Below are 23,797 nucleotides of genomic sequence, written 5' to 3' on the forward strand. Positions count from 1 at the left end.
ATTTGGTTGTGAACTTGAAATAAACTAGTTTTTCAAAACACACCAAATAAACATATTTAGATACAATGATTTAGGGAATGTACTTGTGAAAGCTACTCTGAGGGCAAACACCACATATTAGTTTATTTAATTTAATTTAGCCAGGGACCTGCATTCCTGAAGGTTGTTTCACATTTTAATTTTACTCAGATCCCCATCCTGATATTATTGTCCTTAGAACACCCAGCAGATGAAAGAGCTTCTAATTATTTTAATTAATAAAAATTAGGAAATCCAACACTAACTCACTATCGGTCCCTTTATACCTCCTATCTCATCTAATAACCTGTAGTTCAACCTCAGAAGAAAGCTATGCCTCTTATTATTATTCTTTTTTTGGGGGGCCACATAGGCATGTGGGGGTCTTAGCACAGCATACACAATCTTAGTTCCCCTACCAGGGATTGAACCCGTACCCGCTGTGATGGAAGCACAGAGTCTTAAACACTGGATCACCAGAGAAGTCCCCATATGCCTCTTCTCTTTGCCAGGGCTAACCTTCTCCCTGTAATTCTCATCCCCACCCGTGCATCTTCACGTTTACTCTCATTTTTCACTAGGAAAGCAGAAAAAGAGAACGGTTAAGTATTCTTCCTTGATATGAAGAGGGAGGGAAGGAAGAGAGAGAGAGGGGAAAAAGTGAGAAAAGCAGGAAAATTGGGGGAGGCAGAAATGGGAGGGAGGGGGACAGAGAGAGGGAGAGAGAGACAGTACTTTTATAGGAGAAAAATAGAATGTTACTCAACTGGAAACACAGGCATTCTTCCAACACACTGTGTTTGCAAAGCCCAGTTCCTTCAGATTTCAAAACACTACAAACACAGATCGGCCTGAAAATCAGTAAGTGTTCCCCACCTACTTCCCACTGCTGCTCCCCTAGCTTCAACCTGCTATATGTGACTGAAGATGAAGCTTCACCAACTGCTTGCCTGTTTTCTTAACATGGCTTGGCCAGGAGTTGTGAAGTTGGCTCAGAAGACCTGAGTTAGCAGTGACCAGCCAACACGCCTCACAACTTAGCACTAAGTAGGGCCATGAGCCAAATTGGGCCTTGGCTCTCTGCAGAAGAGAGTTATCCTAAATAATCACAGCAAAAGGAAGTGAGGAGGTCCTGCTCTCATCATGCAAGTCAAGTTGGCTAAATCCTGTCATTTTCTAAGCCTCCCTCAAAGAAAACAGTGACTATAAATGTGAAAAAAAAAAAAAAATCCTAAGATCTAACTTCTATGTCATATTATTGATTTGGTTCCCTTTTCAGAAGGCTGAAGACTTCCCAAAAAGGAAACCTACATTACTTTTAATTTGCCACAGAGCTTGGCTTTGCATCAGTCATCTTAAGAAAATCTAAGAACTTCAAAATGCATTAATCCCCAGTGAACTGGATCTTTCTAAAATATTCATTCTCAGTGTTTTGGCAAAGTCACTCCATGTCACTAGCTTAATTAGTGGCAGGTTATTTTCCAGTTGTCAAATAATTTTTTCCTATTTAAGAGGCAGAAATAAAAACAGTCACTCATAAAGGAATTGAATAATTTGGATCACAAACAACATAAGCATTTATTTGAAAAACATTTTCCATTTAAGTAAAACGGCAAATCAGCTATAGTAGCTTCTTTACGACTTATTCTAATCTGCACTCACAGTCATTTTTTATTCATCAAATTCAGAGATACTGCTACAGAAAACTATTTCACAAAGTATTTAGAAAAAAATATATACAGTCTCTCTGATAGAAAGTTAATTAAAATAACAAAGCCAGGCAATATAAAGGTAAGATATAAAACAAGCTCACATTTATAAACACAAATAAATAAATATGTACAAAAGAGTCTATGCCAACATTAAACAAACAAAGCTTTACAATGCAAGTCATGGTGACAACACTGGAAAACATCTCAGGATCCTAGACTGACTCTAACATGATGTAGTTTAAAAAAAGGAAAAGGAAGAAAATTTAAAAAACAACAAAAATTGAAACTGTTTTCCAACTCTCTTCCAACCCCAGAGAGTCTAAGTTGATATTACTCTCAAAGATAGGCTAAACTAAATTTTGGCTCCAGAGCTAAATTCCTGAAGTTCTGTTTTGAGGGGGCTAAATGAAGAACTACATGTGTAGAACTCAAGTCCACTTGCAAATGTTTCTATTCAGCTGTTTCTCCATTTTTTTTTTTTAATCCTTACCTGATTACTGGAAATTTCTAAAGTGGAGCTGATACTGTTGTCAAATATGAAAAGAACATTTTTTCCCAGATCTGCATGAATATGAGCAAAAATCAAAGATATTTTTAAAGTTCTCACTTTAATTACTTTTAACTACATAAGCACTTCGGGTAGAAATCTCACAGTTGAAAGCTAATTAAATTCTATCATCTCTAAGGCTTGGAGGAGAGTATATGAAGATTCAGTGACTAGTTAAGGTTAACTTTCATCTAGATGCAACCTCTGCCAAAATAAGCAGCCTGTTAACATACATGCCTATGGAAAACAATGTGATTCTGCTGTAGGGGATCTTAGTGACCTCAGATTTACTATCTTTTCCTTCTGTCCACAACCCCTCTCCTGGGAAGGCCAGGCTGAGCCATGCTTTTATCTCCCAGAACAGTGTTCCGGGATGCTACAAAATGGGAATGATATGAAAACTCAATACCACATCATCACCTGTTTGGGTCTGCCAAAGACCTTCATGACTGAGGATGAGTGGAAGGTGACGTCCCTGGGTTGCTGCACAGTCTGAGAGCTTTCCTATGTCTCAAACTAAGGGCTACCTGCTTCCCACACAGAGGGAAAGGGCCCCAAGTGCTCAATCTGACTTCTGCCTTTAAGCAGTTTTGTTCTGCCAGAATGTCTCATCTTCTCATCACTTAGGTTGCTTCCAGAACCTGAAACGTCTCAGATAACCCAGAGCAAATGTAAAGGTACAGCACATGTTGAGACCAATTTCTAAGAAACTGGACACTCATCCATCATTTAAGAACAATTAAAATGCGGTCTCCTACACATTCACTAGCAAGCACATTACTCAGGATAGTCTGAAAGTTAGACTAAAAGCTGCTTTCTATTATGCATGACTTATATGCAGAAACCTAATCCATAAATAACACCCCATCTATCTTGCCAGATCTCCTCTGGCTCTTATAATCAGAGGACCTATATACAAGCAGTTTTCAGACTGGCAAGTGTAGACCCACATGTTTATATATTATTCTGATTATGATAAGTCAACCACCTAAGTCTCAGTTTATATTCTTTGGAACAAAACTTTTGAAAGAGGAAGTAAGAGGCTTTTCATTTGTGCAAGTGGAAATATCTTAAAAGTCTCTGGAGCTATGACAAGACCATAGAGTCTCAATAGTTGTTTTTCCCAAAAGGGCAAGACTGTTGTACACAGCATGCCTAATGGAAATTCCATTCCTCCCATGAACCCAAGGCTCTATATAGAGTGGAGGATCAAAAATAGAGGTGTTAGAGGTTCATCTTCAACTACTGTGAGGTCCACTGTAATGAAACCCCAACATTAAATTTGATTCAAAAGTATAGGATTAAATTATAATTAATAATGATGCTTAAGTCTTGAATAGGATAAATGAAACAACATGACTTCATATTAACTAGGTCAAAATTTGGGAAATTCTTTCTTAGGCACATTGTGGTCTTCATGGTTAAACATTTGAGATAATGGAAAATACACCTTTCTAAACTTTGTCAGATATCATTCTTTTGTCTCTGTAGTTAAAAAATGAGGAAATGCTACTGCATTCATGGAAACTAGCAGAGATGGGACTTGTGGGCATCCAAAATAGTTTTAAATATTAGTATGCTTTTTTAAAGATTTTTTGGATGTGGACTATTTTAAAAGTCTTTAATGAATTTGTTTCAATATTGTTTCTGTTTTATGTTCTGGGGTTTTGACTGCAAGACATGTGGAATCTTAGCTCCCTGACCAGGGATCGAATCCACACCCCACCCTCACCCCCCACGCTGGAAGGCAAAGTCCTCACCAGTGGATCAGCAGGGAAGTGTCCCTATTAGTACGGACGCAACAAGCTTTTGCTTGTTGAGAAAGATGATGGAGCAAATGACCATATCCAAACCCAATTATTTGGTGGAATGTGAATAAACTCTAAACTAAACTTGTCCATAGCCTGGCCTGTCCCTTGTCCTCTAACCTTAATATTTCACCTCCCAGCCCAAGTTCTGATTGGTCAATTTAGTTATATATTTAAAAAACCCTATCCCCTGTGGGTACTGAATCATGTTGCTCTCAGTAGTGAAGTTTTAGTGATGGTGGAAACTCCCCCATGGAAGAAACACACTGAAAAGACAGATAGTGAATTTCACAAATGCCTTCTTCATAAAACACATTGGTCATATATATGCAGTTACCTAGGTAAGACCATGTTTACATCTGCTAGTCAGAGTTTGACTGCTTGCACATCTTCATGTTTGTGCAGACTGATTCCTCTTTCTTATATTAAAGATATCAAAACTTTGTGCTGTGGCTGAAAGTGTCTGACATGATAATATTTTTATAGAAATTATCTGAATGAGCATTGCAATAACCCTTGACCTTATCAATGACCTGATGGACAGGAATGATCGATGTTTGTTCTCCATCAGCATGAGTCAGTTTTGATGAGGACTTGTCCATGGAAGCATTGTCTGAAAGAAATTATACAAGAAATTAGACTGCAAGATGAGCTGGTAATATGCCTGAGGGCTACCATTTTGGATGCTCTATTTTGCACATAAAAGAAGATCACAAAGGAAATAAAGCTCTGATTCTTAGTTTTGGTAGCAGGCAGCACTAAAATTTCATGTTTCTCATCTTCAAAGTGAATTCCTGCATATGAATGAATGTTAATATGCCTTCTAGTAATTTGTGGGGGTTTGTTTTAAGAAATGTTCTTCTAAGTGGTATTTTTCAAAGAGCCAGTGAATAGAGTCATCAGAAAATTGAGGCAAAAATATACATGGCAAATGGCTCACACAAAGTAGTGACAGATTATATAACAATGAATTAAAAAGTGCCAAAATATCCGTGGAAGAAACAATATGATGTCTATGATATGTTTTCACAGTAATACAGAAAGGGGAAAATGCGTAGGTGGCTATGAGTTGATAGACTCAAGGGGATTCATTATATTATCCTCTCTACTTTTTATATGTGTTAGACATTTCATAATAAAATTTTTAATGAAATATAATTTAAAGAATTTTGGAAAAGAAAAGTGAATAAAAAACATAAAAGCTATTTTGAACACATTTTCTCATGGAAAGAACTTGTGAAATGATTGCAACATAGAAAAAAGGGCATCTTTTATGAATTATTTTTAAATTATAGAATCCAAAATTATCTTTATCAGAAATATTTTAAATATGTGTTTTCATTAACTATGCTACAGTCTCAGAATAATGTTATTATTGCTGGCAGTAGTAAAATCACAGTAACTAACAGTAATAAATGATTGCTAAATACATTTCTGTCCTAAATTTCTCAGTATCACATATTAAACGTTATTTTCCTAGACCCATAGCTTTCTAAAATTGGCTCAGCCAATGCCTTGAAACTCTGTCATGTGTGTGTATGTGTTAGCTGCCCAGTCGTGTCTGACTCTTTGCAACCCCAAGGACAGTAGCTGGCCACCCTCCTCTGTCCATGGAATTCCCCAGGCAAGAAAACTGGAAACTCTGTTAAACACTATTATCTATAAATATACATGACTATTTTCATGCACCCTATGAGTATCTTGTAAGTATCTCTCTTCCTCCCTCTCCCAACACATTTTGGAAAAAAATTCTATCTTAAAATCAACTACAGAGATTTCACATCAGAGAATGAGCAAATATGACCTTCTACAAAGTACTCAGTCTCCTGCAGTTGTATCATCTCTATTCACTGTGGAAGAGGCAAAAATTCTACCATGAAAAACTGTGTCTAGAAATCATGGCTCAAAATGGAATGTTCACTCCACGTGTTTTATGTTTTGAGTATGCAGGACCCAGTATGTGACTTAACATTAAAAATCCATCCATAATTGGCAAAAGCCTTGGCTATTGTATCTGTTGTCTTTGGAAATGACTCAAATTGTTCAACTGTGATCTTGGTGTTGGAGCAGACAGTAAATACAATGAAAGCTAAAATTAAAAATGTTGTGTCCATCTCACTAGAGGAAGCAAGAGAGAACAGATGGTACAAGGGAAGAGTGGGCAGAATGAAGCATGGTGGGATGACCCAGGATTGGTGAGAAAAAGGCTCAGGGGTCATTATATAAGGGTCCCTCCCCATTCAGCTCTCAGCAAGCTGATTGATTCTATGCTTTCCTTCCGTTCACACATTCACTAGCCATTGGTTTTCGGTTGGGAATTGTTCTATTGGCTTAAATCTCAATAATGAACAATTTGTACTTGATGTTTTTAGAAAACTACACATCCTCAAAAAAACCTTCAAAGATATATTCATTCTATTTCATTGACAACTTCCAAGAGCACACAGTTTTTAAAGGCTTTGACCAGCTCCATTCCAAATATGTGACCCAATTTTCTGGATCTTCACAGTCTAATAAAGTAAAATTCTGAGCTAGGTCTGTGTTTCTACATATATGCTATTCCCAGTTCTGCAATTCCTATAGTTATTATATTGTGGATAATATAGATTTTTTATTATTTCTGTAAGTCTGAAAACCAGGGGCTAGGGAAATGAACTATTATTTGACTGATGCTGAAATTTCAAGCAGACAAAAGTCCTCAAAAAGCAGGCTTGGAATCGACAATTTCTCTTTTATGACTTCTGTCAATGTACCATGACATATCCAGTAATTCATAAGAGCAGTGAAAAGATAAAGAATTGTACTCCATTCTACAACAAACCTCTCAAGTACTGCTTTTTTTTCTTTCTGTTACATGACCCACTAACTCCAGAGCATGGTACATTTCCTAGAAGGAGCAGCTTGCAGATACCCCCATGCATAGAAGAGCCAGCCCAGCACACGACCATTTAACAGTTCAGAAATTCCAGTTCAATGCAGGAATGTCCTTGTGCCAGCTGAGAATTATTGTAAAGAAGAAGCCATTTTCGCTGGTGCAGCAAGAGTCTTAGTTTAATCCATGCAAATATTCTATTACCTTGCAAAAAAATTCATGCATTCAAAAAAGTAATAAAAGTTTACCTGAATGATCCACTTTTGTTGAAGGAATGATCTTAGAAGACATTATCTACAATTCCAAGAAATAAACCATCTAGATATCCATGATGATATGCAGTGACTTTCTACATACCCCAAGTGACCTAGGTATACCAGCAGTCCCACTGAGAACTGGCTAGGTTTCAGAAGACCCTTCATATGTCGACTGACTGGAATGATTACACCGTGAAAGTCATCTCATACCGTTGACTATATCCTTATACTAGTTAACAAGAACCTGTTCAACCCCAAATATTTGAAAAGAAACGATTAACATTAGTGAAGTCTTCAAAAATAAATATCCAAGATTTTGAAACAGTAAAGCTTTTGTTTGGTATCCCCATTTCTACAGTCCCTTTTATCTTCTAGTCAGCTTTCCCCATGATGCTATTTCCAAATATTTTGTACTTTCAAAATGCCCTCTGTTCCAAAATATCTACCTGTTATCTTCTTTACCATTTTAATAGTAGTTTTTCAGGCTAGCTATTCTCAGTTATATTAACAGGAAAATAATTCAATTGGGCTAATTCCTATGCATTCACAACTAACTTATAATGCATTAAGCATTTGGATTTTAAAGGGGAGACAAAATGAGTATCTAATTTTAAGGCTGATTTAATAAAGTATAAAACTCACTCATTTTAAATACAGTAGAGATTTGCACAATAGTTGGGTTAGGGGCACTGACTTCCTGAACGACTGAAAATCTGAGTACAATTTACATTGGCTCTCTGTGTCTGAGCTTCTTCAGTGTCCATAGTCCTGTATCCATGTATTCAGTCAAATGCGGGTCATGGAATACTGTTTGTTGTATTTGGAACTAAAACAAACCTGCATATAAGTGGACCTGCACAGTTCAAACTGTTTTGTTCAAGAGTTAACTGTAAACAATATTTTGTGCCAGGGAACCAATTAGGTAGACTACTCTATCTCAGATTATACGCCTGTTATCATGTTTCTCACACAGGTGTTTCAGGCAAGAATGCAAAGGCCTCTTAATTTTAAGGAAAACTGCTTGGCAGGACTCAAAGACTGCACCCCATTCTGGAAGAGTTCATAGCTTCTATTCAATTCCCCAAAGTATCCCTGACTCCAAGAAACTTGAAGAACTGCTGTCCTAAGCTGCTCCAAGTTTTCAGATACTTTTAAAAATAATTTTATTTATTTATTGGCTTTACTGCATCTTCGTTGCTGGCTGGGTTCTTCTCCAGTTGTGGCGAACAGGGGCTACTCCCTAGTTGTGTGCGGGCTTCTCATTGCAGGGGCTTCTCTTGTTGCTGAGCGCTCTAGGCGCCCAGGCTTCAGTAGTTGAGGCACACGGGCTCAGAAGTTGCAGTTCCTGGGCTCTATAGCACAGGCTCAATGATTGCGGCGCATGGGCTTAATTGCTCCTGGGCACGTGGGATCTTCCCAGACCAGGGATCGAACCCACGTCTCCTGCAGTGGCAGGCAGATTCTTTACTGCTGGGCCACCAGGGAAGCCCTTCAGATCTTTCTTTGACGAATTTTGGAATTAAAAACTCTCTAAACATTCAAACTTCTTTTCCACAGTGCTATCTTGAATCCCAGGGAGTGGGCACCAGAGAGGTGCAAGCAGGGACATGTGGAAAGATTGAAATGTACATAAGGGTCACTTGAAATGCAAGTGTTTTAATGTGAACATTTATACACACGTCATGCAAATCACTCCATTCTTGCCAAATATGAATGTTTTTGGTGCCATTTGCTTCTGCCTACATTTATTAGCTAAACAAATACAAAATTTAAAAGTCATTTCCATTACCTTTTATAAGCATCTTTCATTTAGAAAGTGCTGGATACCGAGTGTCGAGAGTTGTTTGACTAAGGTTTAATTAGTATTTAAAAGTAGCATTTCTGTTATTTTCAACTGAAATTATTAAAGGAGGATACCTTTTCACATTGTTCACTGGCTATCAAGGACTGCAAAATGGTCTTTGCAGGCATATGTCATTTTATTTCACTTCACTTTGAAGCCCTTCACACACACTGCAGTTTTTATAAATCGAAGATCTGTGTTGCCTGATGACAGTCAAGCACATTTTTCAGCAATAAAGTATCTTTTAAAATTAAGGTATGTACATTTTTTGACATGATGGTATTACACACAATAGACTGCGGTATGGGGTAAACATATAAGCATATATTTATACATGGTGCATATAATAAGCACTGAGAAACCAAAAAATGTGTGACTCTCTTTTTGCAATAGTCAATACATTATGGTGGTCTGAAGCCAAATTCTCTACATGTCTGAAGTCAGCCTGTGTTTTCATAGTCTTCAGGCTCAGTGTCAGAAAGTGCGATCATTGTAAATATCATGAAGAGTTGGTAGATGAATAAATGTGCGATCATTGTAAATATCATGAAGAGTTGGTAGATGAATAAAAATACAATGTTTCTCATCATCTGTATCACTTTCCAAACATAATGTTCCCTCTTTCATATTTAATCAGTAATGTAGAGAGCAATCATCAGTATCACTTCCAATGGTTAGGGACTTAAGTATCTTTTTTGATTAAGGTATAATTGACATATATCATTATTAGTTTTAGGCATACACTACCATGATTTAATATTTGTGTATATTTCAAAGGACTTCAGTCTTTCACATACAAGCTGGATGGTGTCTCTTCCTGTTTTCATTCCAACTTGCCAGGTAACTGTCATACTATGCTGAAATAATCTGCAACTCAATTTCTGTATTTTTTAAATGAAGGTATAACTTTTAAAAACAAGATACCATAATTTTTTAGGAAAATTAAATTTTAAAGAAAATGAAGTTACAAAAATATTGAGTTAATGATACTCTGACAATGTAGGTTCAATTTTGGCTGTAAATTCTTTAAAAAAGGACAAAATATTCACAAAGGTGCTGAAGGTGCAAGTAAATTTTGATTTTCCTAAGTCTAAAATAAGCACCCTAATGGGCACTGTGATCTATGAATCTTTATGACATGCCAGTTCTCACCATGAAAACATGACGGGAAGTGTCCCAGAGAGCATCTTTACCAGCACCTTTCTGGCCAGAATGACTCACCGGTGTGGCTGTTCCTTTTGAAGTAGGTGGTAGAGCTGGATTTAGACTTGGATGTAAGGTAGGTTGAGTTAGAACCAATGGAGCTGGAGGACAAAGATTTTCCTAGATTATCAGAACTCTTCTTGATGATATTGGTAGCTGTCTTACTCCAGTCTGAAAGAAATGACATCTCTCCATGAGTCTGCTTGACAGGGGATATAGTCTGCTTTGAGGGCTTCCCTGGGCTCAGCAGTAAAGAATCTGCCTGCAATGCAGGAGATGCAGGTTCGAACCCTGGGTTGGGAAGATCCCCTGGAGGAGGGCATGGCAACCCACTCCAGTATTCTTACCTGGAGAATCCCATGGACAGAGGAGCCTGGTGGGCTACAGCTCGTGGGGTGACAGAGTTGGACACAACTGCCTTAGCACACATGCGCACACCTTGCCTTGAAAAATCATCACCACATTATTTAAGTAACTGATTCATAACATCAGATGTTCTGACACATTGCCAGTGACTCATACAAGAGACGGACATGTCAACAGTAACAACTCGAAGAAACAGAAAAGTTTCTTAATTTGACCTCATGTTTAAAATTCTACTTAATATCTTCAGGTTGAGAAGTAACCACTGGAGGTTTTTTTTAAAAGAGTAATATTTTTCTTCAGGGATTTTTTTTCATATTGAGAAAAATCTCTTTTGTCTAATAATGCACATGAAGACTTCAAAAATATGGACAGTTATATAGGGTATAGTGGATATCCAAGTAGTTAAATTAGACATAAAACCTTGAGCAACTCACTTAACCTATCTGGAACTCATGCTTCTCCTTTGCAAAACAGGTCAGGTCCAAAGTCCTCAGATCTCATGCAGTCTTAATAATCTAAGATTCCAACCAAGCATCTTTACACACTCCACCTTTACACCTTGCTACCACTGGTTTCTAGGCTGCTGGGACAATGCAAATGTGTGTGTGCTCAATCGCTTAGGTGTGTCCTGATTCTTTGCAACCCCATGGACTGTAGCCCGCCAGGCTCCTCTGTCCATGGAGTTTTCCAGGCAAGAATACTGGAGTGGGTTGCCATTTCAGGGGAACTTCCCGATCCAGGTATCGAACCTGTCTCCAGCATTGGCAGGCAGATTCTTTACTACTGAGCCACCTGGGGAGCCCAGATGACAAACGCTTCTGACCACACTCTTAATGTCAGAAGCTCGATCACCAACATGCCCCTTTACCTGAGTTGTCTGCCAACCGAAATCTACCACAGCAGAGATGCCGCCTCCACTGTTTCTGAACATTCTCCTTCATAGCACAGTGGAAGATAAATATAAATAAGCCTGGGACAAAAGAAAATATGAACAATTAGGCAAATTGACACACCGCTAAAGATAAATCTTACAAAACACATGGATTCAATTTAATTATTTTTTACATCCAAATCACTCAGAAACAAAGATCCTAAGGAATCTTTAAGTACGCAGCTGATGTTTTAATCCTTTAGACTAGAACACAGAGGCTCAGATAAAACTAGAACAATTACATGAATATAATTCTGTCCTTGTTTTATTCAGTATTTGTTATGACCTAACCTAAAGACTAATCTGAAATAGGCAATATTCAATTTGAGACACTTAATGTTTCCCTTTTGTTTGTTTTAAAATTATGTGAAAACATAGAGAAAACATTCATGAGCTCATCATCTATTTCAATTTGTGTATTCTAAGCTATTTTATGTAAGCATGTTATTGTAAGTCTGGGCCATAGAAAAGTGGTATTTTTACAAGTCAAAAATGGCCCCAAATCAGCAATTTCATGTAGCTCCACCTGGCCTGCTTTAGTTTCTCAACACTTTAATGCAGAAGTATTTCTGTATTGTCAAGTGGTCTTCATATATTTATAGTTTGCCTGCATCTATCAAAAACTGTACCACTTGTGCTTTGGGAGCCAGCCCCTTTTAACTCTTCAAGGAATTTGCTTTTGCATTTTTACCTTCTCATGGCTGCCTCAATTTCTCCCTCTCTTCCTCCACACTTGGTTATTCCCATTACCCACAAGCATATCCTAGTAACTCTCTTTTAAATAATCAAAGAATTTCTCCTTTAACCCCCAATCTTCTTCCAGCTTCTACTTCTTCATTCCCTTTCTCAATAAAACATGCAATGACTAACTTTTGCTGTCTCTACTATTTCTCATTTCTTTTCTTCTCAACCTGCCCCAAGGAGGCCACATGTCCGCCGTCTCTGAGGCGACTGTTCACATCTCTGAAGACCACTAAAACTGTTCCTGTGGATCACTGGAACTCCCCTACTGTTAACTCAGTTTTCTTTCCCATCTTACTAGAGCTCTCAACAGTATTCAAAACAATCGACTACTCTCTCATTCTTGAAATACATCCACTCTTTCTTAAAGATTTTTTTTCTTGTGGATCACTTTTTTTTAGTCTTTATTGAATTTTGTTACAACATTGCTTCTGTTCTATGATTTGGTTTTATGGCTGGGAGGCATGTGGGGTTTTAGCTCCCCGACCAAGGATCAAACACATACTCCCTGCATTGGAAGGTGGTCTTATCCACTGGACTGCTAGGGAAGTCCCTTGAAATATATTCTTGACACCATTTTCTCCTGTAGTGGAGGTGGTTTAGTCACTAAGTCATGTCCAACTCTTGAGACCCCATGGACTGTAGTCCTCCAGACTCCTCTATCCACAGGATTTCCCAGGCAGGAATACGAGAGTGGGTTGCCATATCCTTCTCCAGGGAATCTTCCTGACCCAGGGATTGAACCCACATCTCCTGCATTGCAAGCGGATTCTTGACTGCTGAGCCAGCATCCCTGATGTTCAAAATAGCAGTGCTCTCCATCATTACCCTCAAACAAACATATTAAACTCATTTCAGCTCAATAATTTGACAGCTCTTCCTTCAAACCTTTCCATAACAGGATCTTAACCTGCCATTCAGGTCTTAGATCAAACTCCTCAAAGAGGCCATCATCAACTGTTTCTTTTTATTTTTTATGTCTTAGCCTCTGCTCACACCCTTGTACACAACTATTTTTGCTATGGCACTGATCAGTACCTGATATTCTAGTATTCCTTATGTATTCATTTATCTCTTTGCTTGATTATCCCTTGCTGGTAAATAATAAGCTCCAAGAACATAGGGATGCTTGTCTATCTAACGCTCTACTAGCTATTCCCAAAATAATGCCAGGAACTAAGCAGGACCTCCATAAATGCTTTGTTGAATGAATAAATATAACCATGATTAATCACTCACCTATTTTACATGAGATAATTTAATACACACACATACATCTGAATGTCTTAAATGTGTTTGGGTGTAGGGGCTTAAAAACAGGAGTTAACAGAACATAAGTTAAGGAGTAACAGAAATACAATGAAAATATATTTAAGGCAAAAGTTTCTGAAACATATACAAATTAGTTGCCAAGTAATGCCTTAATAATATACCATATTAAGCAGATTATCTACATAAGTGAGGGTATTTTAGAGAGTGCAAGGGCTTAAACTGAACCTGAAGAAAACTCTGGGTAGGAAGTTAAGGGACGTTTCCAATAGAATAATCTACTCAGTGACTACTAAGCACCGCTCAGCAGGAGGCACTATTTTAGGAGAAGGAAATTTCAAGGGGATGATCATTGCTTCCATGGAGCACGGGGTCTCGCATGGAATACCATAAAAGTGAAAATGACTAAAGTACCTTTAATGGACATTAAGACCTATCCATTCTTTTTGAGTATGGAGTATTCATCAAGAAAACTGTAAATCACACTGTAACCTGAGTAACCGGAAAAGTGGGGCACGTATTTCAAGTACTCTTATTTTACACGTACAGATAAATTGTCAAGTGAGGCTGTGTTTTTACATTTTATTTTTCAATGTCTTAACTGAAAGTGGTCATAGCTTTACTCCAGAATAAATTACATTATTAAGAATAATTACAGAAGGGAATGTGCTGGATTTCTACAGATTAGACCCTGAATACAGTGAGATGACTGTGGCTGATTCTCCTCCTCTGGGCTTGGCTAGTTTGGTCATCACTGAATGGCAGACACTTACTTAGGAGGTGCTCCACCAATTCTTAATGAAGTTACTGGCAAAAAATGATAACATATGTTGACTCATAGAGGACTGTCATTATGAAAATATTGACTACATTTTGATAACTGATTTCAAATAGAAAACTAGCCTATTAAAGCATTCCTGGGAAATTCACAACACATGTATCTCTGAGAATTATAAATAAGACTTTCAGTGACCTTTTACTAAGTAATCACTTTTTATATTGCAGCTACATTTTATTTTTTTATTTAAAAATTTTTTAGTTTATGGAAGTTATAAATACGAAAGTTTCCCTCTATGATTCCAATTTTTTAAATTTTTAATTGGAGGATAATTGCTTTTCACTACTGTGTTAGTTTCTGCCACACATCAACATGAATCAGCCATAGGTATACATATGAGCCCATCCTCTAGAACTTCCCTTCCACTAAGTAATATTAGTAATAAGAAATATTACCACTTTATTATTGCTGAAAGTGAAAGTCACTTGGTCATGTCCGACTCTTTGCGACCCCATGGACTATACCGTCCATGGAATTTTCCAGGGCAGAATACTGGAGTGGGTAGCCTTTCCCTTCTCCAGGGGATCTTCCCAACCCAGGGATCAAACCCAGGTCTCCCACATTCAGGCAGATTCTTTACCAGTTAAGCCACAAGGGAAGCCCAAGAATATTGGAATGGGTAGTCTATCCCTTTTCCAGTGTATCTTCCCAACCCAGAAATCGAACCAGGGTTTTCTGCATTGCAGGCAGATTCTTTACTAGCTGAGCTACTAGGGAAGCCCTTATTATTGTTACCATATCATTTTATACATATTTATATAAGTAAAACATCATTATTTATTAATGATATTTTATTAGTAATAAAACAATTAGTGATGAAAATATATGCTAGTGACCCAGTTACTTGTCTCAGATGATACCAGATAGGATATGGAAGTTCTAATTTTAAAAGAAAACTCTAGTAAATATGAATCAAATTTCAGTCACTCAGAAAATAAACACACACACACACCCTTCCTGAAGGTCCCCGTGCTGTTGACAAGGAGGGAAGCTGGGTTGGTGAGGAAGAACAGGAGACAAGAAACCCCCCTGCAGCCCAGCTTAGAGCTCAGACATGACAAGTCTCAGGGTAGGGGAAAGATTTTCCTCCACATTCAAAACCCCACAGAATCAGGACCTAGCAGGTGGAGCTATCTTCCCAGGAAGTACAGAACAGGCACTGGGTTTGGACCTCATCTTCACATTCTGTCAACAAAGGTCCATCTAGTCAAGGCTATGGTTTTTCCAGTGGTCATGTATGGATGTGAGAGTTGGACTCTAAACAAAGCTGAGCACCGAAGAATTGATGCTTTTTGAACTATGGTGTTGGAGAAGACTCTTGAGAGTCCCTTGGACTGCAAGGAGATCCAACCAGTCCGTCCTAAAGGAGATCAGTCCTGGGTGTTCATTGGAAGGACTGATGCTGAAGCTGAAACTCCAATACTTTGGCCACCTGATGAGAAGGGCTGACTCATTTGAAAAGACCCTGATGCTGGGAAGGGTTGGGGGCAGGAGAAGGGAACGACAGAAGATGAGACAGTTGGATGGCATCACCGACACAAAGGACATGGGTTTGGGTGGACTCCGGGAGTTGGCGATGGACAGGGAGGCCTGGTGTGCTGCGGTTCATGGGGTCACAAAGAGTCAGACATGACTGAGTGACTTCTGAACTGAACTGAACTTCACATTCTGACTGAATCTGATTGGGCTTCCCTGGTTAGTTCAGTCAGTAAAGAATCTGCGTGTAAATGCAGGAAACCCAGGTTTCGATCCCTGGGACAGGAAGATCCCCTTGAGAAGGAAATAGCAACCCACTCCAGTATTCTTGCCCGGGAAATCCTGTGGACAGAGGAGCTTGGTGGGCTGCAGTCCATGGGCTCGTAGAGAGTCAAGCATGACTGACTGATTAACTGTTTGGACCTCATCTTCACACTCTGACTAAATCTGATTGCCTTTTAAAGTCTTCCTACACCAACAACCCCCAAGGCCCTAACCTGCTTGCTAACACAGAAAATCCCTTTAATTAGCATGCATGCTTTGTAACACAGGTATACACAACATGGATTGGTTTCCCTTTGAGAATCTTTCACGTGTTGAAGAGGTGGTGGCAGTTTCCTAGTACAGGGAGCAGAATACATGGAAGCTTGAGGTTAGGTCAGCACAGGTTACAGGTGAAGGACTCAGAGGTGGAGAGGGAGCCCTTTGACTTAGGTTGAATCTATTTTTGTGCACCGGGGCAGGATTTGCAGAATTTGTTGTTGGAGGTATTTTTGTCCTAGAACTGAAAATATAGCTAACTGTGTGTTTCTTAAGCAACTGTTTATCAAAATCACTTATCAGAGCTGGAAAAAGATTGTAAACTCTAATTAAGGACTTTGGCTCTCAGGCACTAATCCTGGCCTCTCTCATGCTTGGGATTCACACTGAGCAAATGACTTTTAGTAGACAGCAGAAAGTGAAATTTGCTAGATGATGTTTTCCTTAACCCTCAGAAGTTTTTATAAATGTCATATATATTGGAGAAAAAACTTCAGAGCATACATCTGGTGTTTAGAGGACACTGGGAAAGACCCAGTTCTGGATTTGCTTCCCTGATATTAAAGCCTTCCCTGGTAGCTCAGATGGTAAAGAGTCTGCCTGTAATGCTGGAGACCTGGGTTCTGTCCCTGGGTCAGGAAGATCCCCTGGAGAAGGAAATTGCAACCCACTCCAGTATTTTTGTCTGGAAAATCCCATGAATGGAGGAGCCTGGAGGGCTACAGTCCATGGGGTCACAAAGAATTGGACACGACTGAACGACTATCATATTAAGATGTGAATTATTTTGAGGCTCTGAGGCTGACCACAGTCATACAGAAGGAGGTTAAAGCTAAGAAAACTGACTTAATAAAACAATTTTTTAGATGGTGCAGTACTACTCTATATCATAATTATATAGCGTTAAATGACACTGCTTATTTTTAAGCAAACCTGAAAATATACATCTCCTGTATTGGCAGGCGGGTTCTTTACCACTAGCGCCACCTGAGAAGCCAAGTTTAAGAGACATGTATATAAATTAAATTCAAAATCTGATACTTCTCTAAAACTTTGTAATAGAAATAATTTACATGCTCTGCTTCCCACTATGAATTGTGATGCCATGGGACAAAAGCAGATAATAGGCATGAGAAACTAGAATTCTATAAATATATTTTAAATTTCCAAGGTATCATGCAGATTCTTCAGCCATGAGATAGGTTTCCATTTTAAATCAGAATGGGATTCTTATAATAGGTTATTTGACTATTTGTAGCAACCAGCCCTTTTCACATGTATTTAAATCAGTCTGGCAATAAATATTATCCCAAGATTATTTTAGGACAAAATATTCCGCTTAGAGTTCAGCCGTGGGAAATGTGGAAGGTAGCCACATCTGGAAGCATGCACATGCGGTATGGAAAGAAATTCTGAACACTGCAGGCGGGAGGAGTAGAAATGTGGCAGGAGCGCCAAGGGCGCTTGGAGGCCAAAGTGAGAAAACAGAGGGCTAGTCCCTCTTCAGTCCTCAGGGTTTTTTTTTTTTTTCCATCTTCTTGTGGATGTTGGTGCCAGGAGCAAAACTTAAAATCACAAAACTTTATAGAGTTTTCCTTTGGCATCCAAAAGAATCTGTTTGACTTCTCATCTCCATCCCTGTTCCTTCTATCACATGTTTTCCCTTTGAGAATCTTTATATCAACCCACATGCCTCAAAGAGGCTCTTCATACCACCTGGAAAAATACGCTTTTCTAATTTTCTGGAAAGGGCTTTAAGCTGCAACTGGGGACTGGAATAATTGACTCTTACTCCTGCCAGTGCCTTTCAGCTTTATTTAGCTGATCAGGGAGTAGGAAACACTGCCCATAAACGTTGGACACTAACACAGCTGAAAAGATAGAATTCAGAGTTATAAAGTCTCTGCTTCATCTTGACAGGCTGTGCTAGTTTTGTGACAACCCTTTTGGGGTGAATTTGAGCCTGGAAAACCATCACTCTGATGAATCCAAGCCAGTTCTTTTGCAATAGTTTCTTCGTCTTGGTAACTGCCTTGATTCTTTATCATACCCATAAAAACCCAGATATCATGTTAGAGCAAGATAAAAAGTAAAACTTCCTTTAAACGAACAGATTCTTAACAAGTTCTATACCTGTTCATCCTTGTCTTCCTTGCACCTCCATTTTTCACTAACCAGAGGTATCTGCTCACTTTTAAAAATAATTTTGACCAATACATGAATAGATGATGTAACTTCTCATTTAAATGCTTTCTTCTCTGCAATCACTCTCTGTGTGTTTTTTTGGTTTTTTTTTTTGTTGTTGTTTTTGTCTTTTACCTTTACTGAGGCTTTCAATGGCTAAGTCACAGATGTCTTGGTAAATGTCACATCGCACTTGAAACTATGTGGGCTATTTTCAAATATGTTTTGATATTGATTTCTAACATAATCCCACAGTGATAAGAGAACAGACTCTGTATGAAATTTTTGCACCTTGTTTTATGTCCCTGGATATGTTCCAGTGTTTCCTGGTTTATAGTCTATGGGAAGTTAAATAGAATTTGTATCCTGCTGTTGTGTGAAAATTCTATAAATTATCTTAACTATGTTGAATTGGCCTACAGTGCTTTCCAGGTCTACTATATCCTTCTACTTTTATGCATATCCATTCTATAACTTTTTGAGAGTTTGATACTGAAACTTCAACTAAAAATCTTAATTTATCTACTTTAAAAAAACAATTGTTAATATATAGTGGAACTATATGTAACTCTGTTCTGCATTTTCCAGAAAGTGACAGTGAAAGTGAAACTTGTTAAGTCGTGTCCAACTCTTTGTCACCCCATGGACTATACAGTTCATGGATTTCTCCAGGCCAGAATACTGGAGTGGGTAGCCTTTCTCTTCTCCAGGGGATCTTCCCAACTCAGGGATTGAACTCGGTTCTCCCTCATTGCAGGCGGATTCTTTACCAGCTGAGCCACCCCAAGTCTCCTGCAAATGTGTTATCATACTTTCATAATTTAAAAAATAAAAAAGAAAGAAAAAATAGATTTTTCGAGTAACAGTGTTATAAGTATGTGGGTCCTGGTAGGAAGGAAAATGCAATGAATTCCACCTTGTCAAGATCTCCTGAAGAACCACACCATGGGCCAAAGCTGGCTCAAAAAACACAGCAAAGGACATCCAAGGGGGTGCTCTCAATGTCTAAACATGGAGTGAGAAACATTCGGAGAGATCTCCTCAAGCAGCAGGCTTGGGTTTTGATATCTAGTTCTTTCACCTGCCTCAGAACACATTCAAGTAGAAAGTTTGAAAAAAAAATCCTCTTTCTAACGTGTTGACTTCATAACCATTATACATAGATTATATGGGCTTGTGTTTAATCTTGGTCTCTATAAGTGCTATTTAACTACTTATTTGGGGGAAAAAAGATATCCTTAGCCTCAATATTTTGGCTAGAAAGTGGGTGTCCACATAAAATTCATCCTCTTTGGTTGATTTTAGCAAAAATAGGTGACTTTCTGGGGCAAATATAAAACAAGTAGCTGAAGGGATCTTCTCAGAACTTTAGACTGATTGTCAAAAGTGTTAAAAAAAAAAAAAAAAAAAAACTGCCCAGGAACAGTTTCCCTTGGCTTTGAAAACAAATGCCATACAGTAAAATTTAGGGAAAGCATATTTTGCATTCTTTTACTGGCCTAAAAACTCACTTTCAATAAGTCTGGTGAAGGAAAACAAACAAACACCTTTTTAAGTGTTCATTTCCTAAAGATTTCTTTACCAACTAAGGTCCATTAGCAATTCTAGTAGGCTCGTCATCAATATATTCTGATAAACAACCTAAGTTGATTTTTCATACCTGGATAGAAAAGATCCAGAAACACAGTGAAAAGAAGATTATGGATATAGGTAACTTCAGGCATATGGGACGGAATCAATCAAGAATTTATCAAACCACATGTCTGGGTCAAAAAGGACACACATCCTAGGTAACTGATCTTTGACAAAAATGATCTAGATAACTTCTCGGCTTCCCACCAAGCCTGAGTCCAACAACGGCTCATGTGTTCCGTTGTCACACAGATGCAGCCAGCTGGCTGCAGGACTGAGGAATCTCTAGAGTTTACGACTCCCTTTGGGAACCTCTTGAATTCTCCTTTCATTCGACAAGGTGCCCTTTAAAAAATTACTTCTCTACACACAATATGCTCTGCCAAAAGATGAGTAATTTATTTCCCTGCAGTGTGTAATGTCTTGGCCAACGTGATGCCGTTTCAGATGTGAACAGGTTTAGAGGTGGTACATCTCTTTACTTTGGCACCAATCCACCATGTGTGTTGTGCATGTAATTATGGCCCAGCTTAACTATCAGAAGGTTCCTACTCCGTAATTTTACTTAATTTTCTGACTTTGCCAACAGGATTAAAATATATTTTCATTTTATTTTAAAATGATAAATATGTTTCTATAAATGATTTTTGCTAGAAAAGGGTATGAGTAAATTTCCACTTCTTCATTAGATGTACATTTACTAGGTTTCTTTAAATAGACATATTCACTTCCTAGAAACTCTGAAATAAAAAATTGAAAAGGCAGTAATTTATTTTTTTGCTCATGCTTTCTCACCTAATGTGCTTTTCTATGCTCACATATGCTATGTTATAAATATTACACTGTAGGATTCAAATTGATCTTGGGAAAGTCGTGAACTCTTGTAAGCCTGTTTCTTCATCTATAAAATGGGGAGAATATCCTTTCTTGGGTACCTATTTTTCACGTTTGCTGCAAGAATTACACATCAGATCACATATGTTATGTGAAAGTGCTTTGTAAACCACAGCACACTATGCAAATATAAGTTATTTCTGTTGCTCTGGGTATTTTAATGTTACCCAACTAATTAATGGCAAACATGATCTCTGAGTAGATTGATGATACCCTTCTGTGCTTGCCATGGTAGCTTCTATTTACAGAAACATATGCTGCACTGTATACGTACAGAAGATGGACCAATTATGCCTGAGACTACTAATCAATATTGTTTCATGTGCATGGAAAAGGAAAATTGATTATTAAGTTCTCAGTATGGGGTTACGTTTTAAATCCTGTTAAACGTGTCAGGAGAGTTAAACTTCCCTACATACTGGAGAAGCCTAATCTAATGTTTCTGTTGTTCAGCCACTAAGTTATGTTTGACATCTGTGACCCCATGGACTACAGCACACCAGGCACCCCTGTCTGCCGGAGTTTGTTCAAATTCATGTCCATTGAGTTGGTGATGCTATTTGACCATCTCATACTCTGCCACCCTCTTCTCTTTTTGCTTTCAATCTTTTCCAGCATCAGGGTCTTTTCCAAGGAGTCGACTCAATTTACATCAGGTGGCCAAAGACTGGAGCTTCAGTTTTAGCATCAGCCCTTCCAATGAATACTCAGGACTGATTTCCTTTAGGATTGATAGGTTTGATGCCTGTGGAGCCCAAGGGACTCTTAAGAGTCTTCCACACATAATTAGAAAGCATCAATTCTTTGGTGCTCAGCCTTCTTTACCGTCCAACTCTCACATCCATTCATGCCTACTAGAAAAGCCATAGCTTTGACTAAATAGACCTTTGTCAGCAAAATGATGTTTTTGCTTTTAAATATGCTATTTAGGTTTGTCATAGCTTTCCTTCCAAGGAGCAAGCATCTTTTAATCTCATGCCTGCAGTCACTGTCTACAGTGATTTTGGAGCCCAAGAAAAGAAAATCTGTCACTGCTTCCACTCTTTCCCCTTCTATTTGCCATGAAGTGATGGGACTGGATGGAACTGGATCTGTTTTTTCAATGTTGAGTTTTAAGCCAGCTTTTTCACTTAGTGTCAAATACTTTTGTACAGTAATGAAAAAATATACAGTCTGAGATACTATTTATCATTTGTATAATAAGCAGCAATGTGCACAGGCTGCATCTCAAAGCAGTAACTCAATCCTGCAAGTACATCAATATCACCAAAGGATATATTATAGATGCCCAAGAGGACTCTGGGCAAGATCCTCCCATAAACCAGAGAACTGCCTTTTACTTCTTTAGGATGAATTGCATTATATTTCTTGATGTATAGGCTAATGTTCTCAGGCATGTGAATTATGATGTATTTTTGTCAAACATCTGTTCTCTTTTGAATAGCAATTTGTATACTATATGATTTTCTCAAGTTGTTTAGAATAAATTAAAATGTCTAATAAAATGCTTTGCCACTTTCACCCCAGGAAAGCATCAAAGAGAGAAAAAAGAGTTAGAAGCATAATTGTGCCATGTTAAGAGAAGGTATATTTATCTATTCATCTTAGAATAAAAAAATGCAATGAAATAATTAGTATATAACTTAAATGAAGTAGGTAAGAGAAACAGAACAAAGCAATATATGGTGGAAAAGCAGGAAATAGTAAACCTGGTTTCAGCCTGGATTCAAGCGACTTCATTTGCTTATTCAAGTAGGTAAACTTTTAGGTAGAACTGCACAGATTATAATAATTTTATGATATCTGGCTAACATGATTTTTTTGCAACTAAATTGTGCAATTATAAATGTATCTTAAAAACTCATAAAAATAAAGATATATTTTGGAAATAAAAATACACATATAAAGCTTTAATAATAAGCTACATAAATATGAGTACTGACATAATTATACATGTATATGTCTTTGTATACACACACATATACACATGTATTTCTAAGAATCCTGAAAGATAAAATGGATTTTTAATATCTTTGAACCAAATTTTTAAAGACATACACAAAAGTGAAAAGAAATCTACTAGCAAAAGCCACTCCTCTGATACACATGACCTGACATCACTTCTCAAACGCATCTTGGGTCCTCCCTGCCCGACCTCACCTCTGTAACCCTCAAGAGTGACTTGTGATCTTGGTGATTTCAAGATGTTCAACTATAAGCTAAATCTGAGAAAATTAAAATTTACCTTGGCGTGATTTTAGGTTTCAGAACATTACATTACATTATGAATATTTGGCCATTGCTAATTCTTGCAATTCCAGGCTTCAAGTCACTACAATGTTGTATTTACATGAAGCTTTCTTATCCTCATCAGTGCAGAAAAGTAAGACTTTAATGACCAAACCAATGCTAAGTGTTTCGTTACTGGCACACCTGCAAATTCTCTTGACTCTGCTCACGTATCTCAGGCTCCTCCACTCCCATCACAGTCTAAAATACTGAACCATCTTAGCTTACTTGGGCCATTGCCACAGACTCTCATCTACAGACACTACATGGCTGCTGTAATCCGTTCTCCACATTATGTCCAGCTTCATCTTTACAAAATGTGTATCGATCATATCAGTCCACAGGCCGCAAACCTTTCAAGAACTTCTAAATGCTCT

At 38.0% G+C, this 23,797-nt stretch overlaps 1 protein-coding gene across 6 annotated transcripts in view; it reads right to left on the reverse strand.

Moving 5' to 3' along the window:
* Positions 1–1,571: 1,571 nt before the first annotated feature.
* Positions 1,572–23,797, reverse strand: part of ADGRG6 (adhesion G protein-coupled receptor G6) — a 150,605-nt gene continuing 128,379 nt past the window's right edge. For 4 of the 6 annotated variants that reach the window (XM_070461626.1, XM_070461629.1, XM_070461628.1 and 1 more), the window contains 3 exons: positions 11,495–11,596; positions 10,279–10,431; positions 1,572–4,698 (listed from right to left, as the gene is read on the reverse strand). In XM_070461626.1, the coding sequence (XP_070317727.1) occupies positions 4,520–4,698; positions 10,279–10,431; positions 11,495–11,596 (434 nt within the window). In that variant the 3' untranslated portion in view covers positions 1,572–4,519. Of the gene's footprint in view, positions 4,699–7,205; positions 7,252–10,278; positions 10,432–11,494; positions 11,597–23,797 lie in introns of all 6 variants that reach the window. The other 2 variants (XM_020899671.2, XM_020899674.2) reach the window with 1 other exon arrangement.

This window comes from Odocoileus virginianus, chromosome 34, assembly GCF_023699985.2.
Source record: "Odocoileus virginianus isolate 20LAN1187 ecotype Illinois chromosome 34, Ovbor_1.2, whole genome shotgun sequence".
Classification (NCBI taxonomy): Eukaryota; Metazoa; Chordata; class Mammalia; order Artiodactyla; family Cervidae; genus Odocoileus; species Odocoileus virginianus.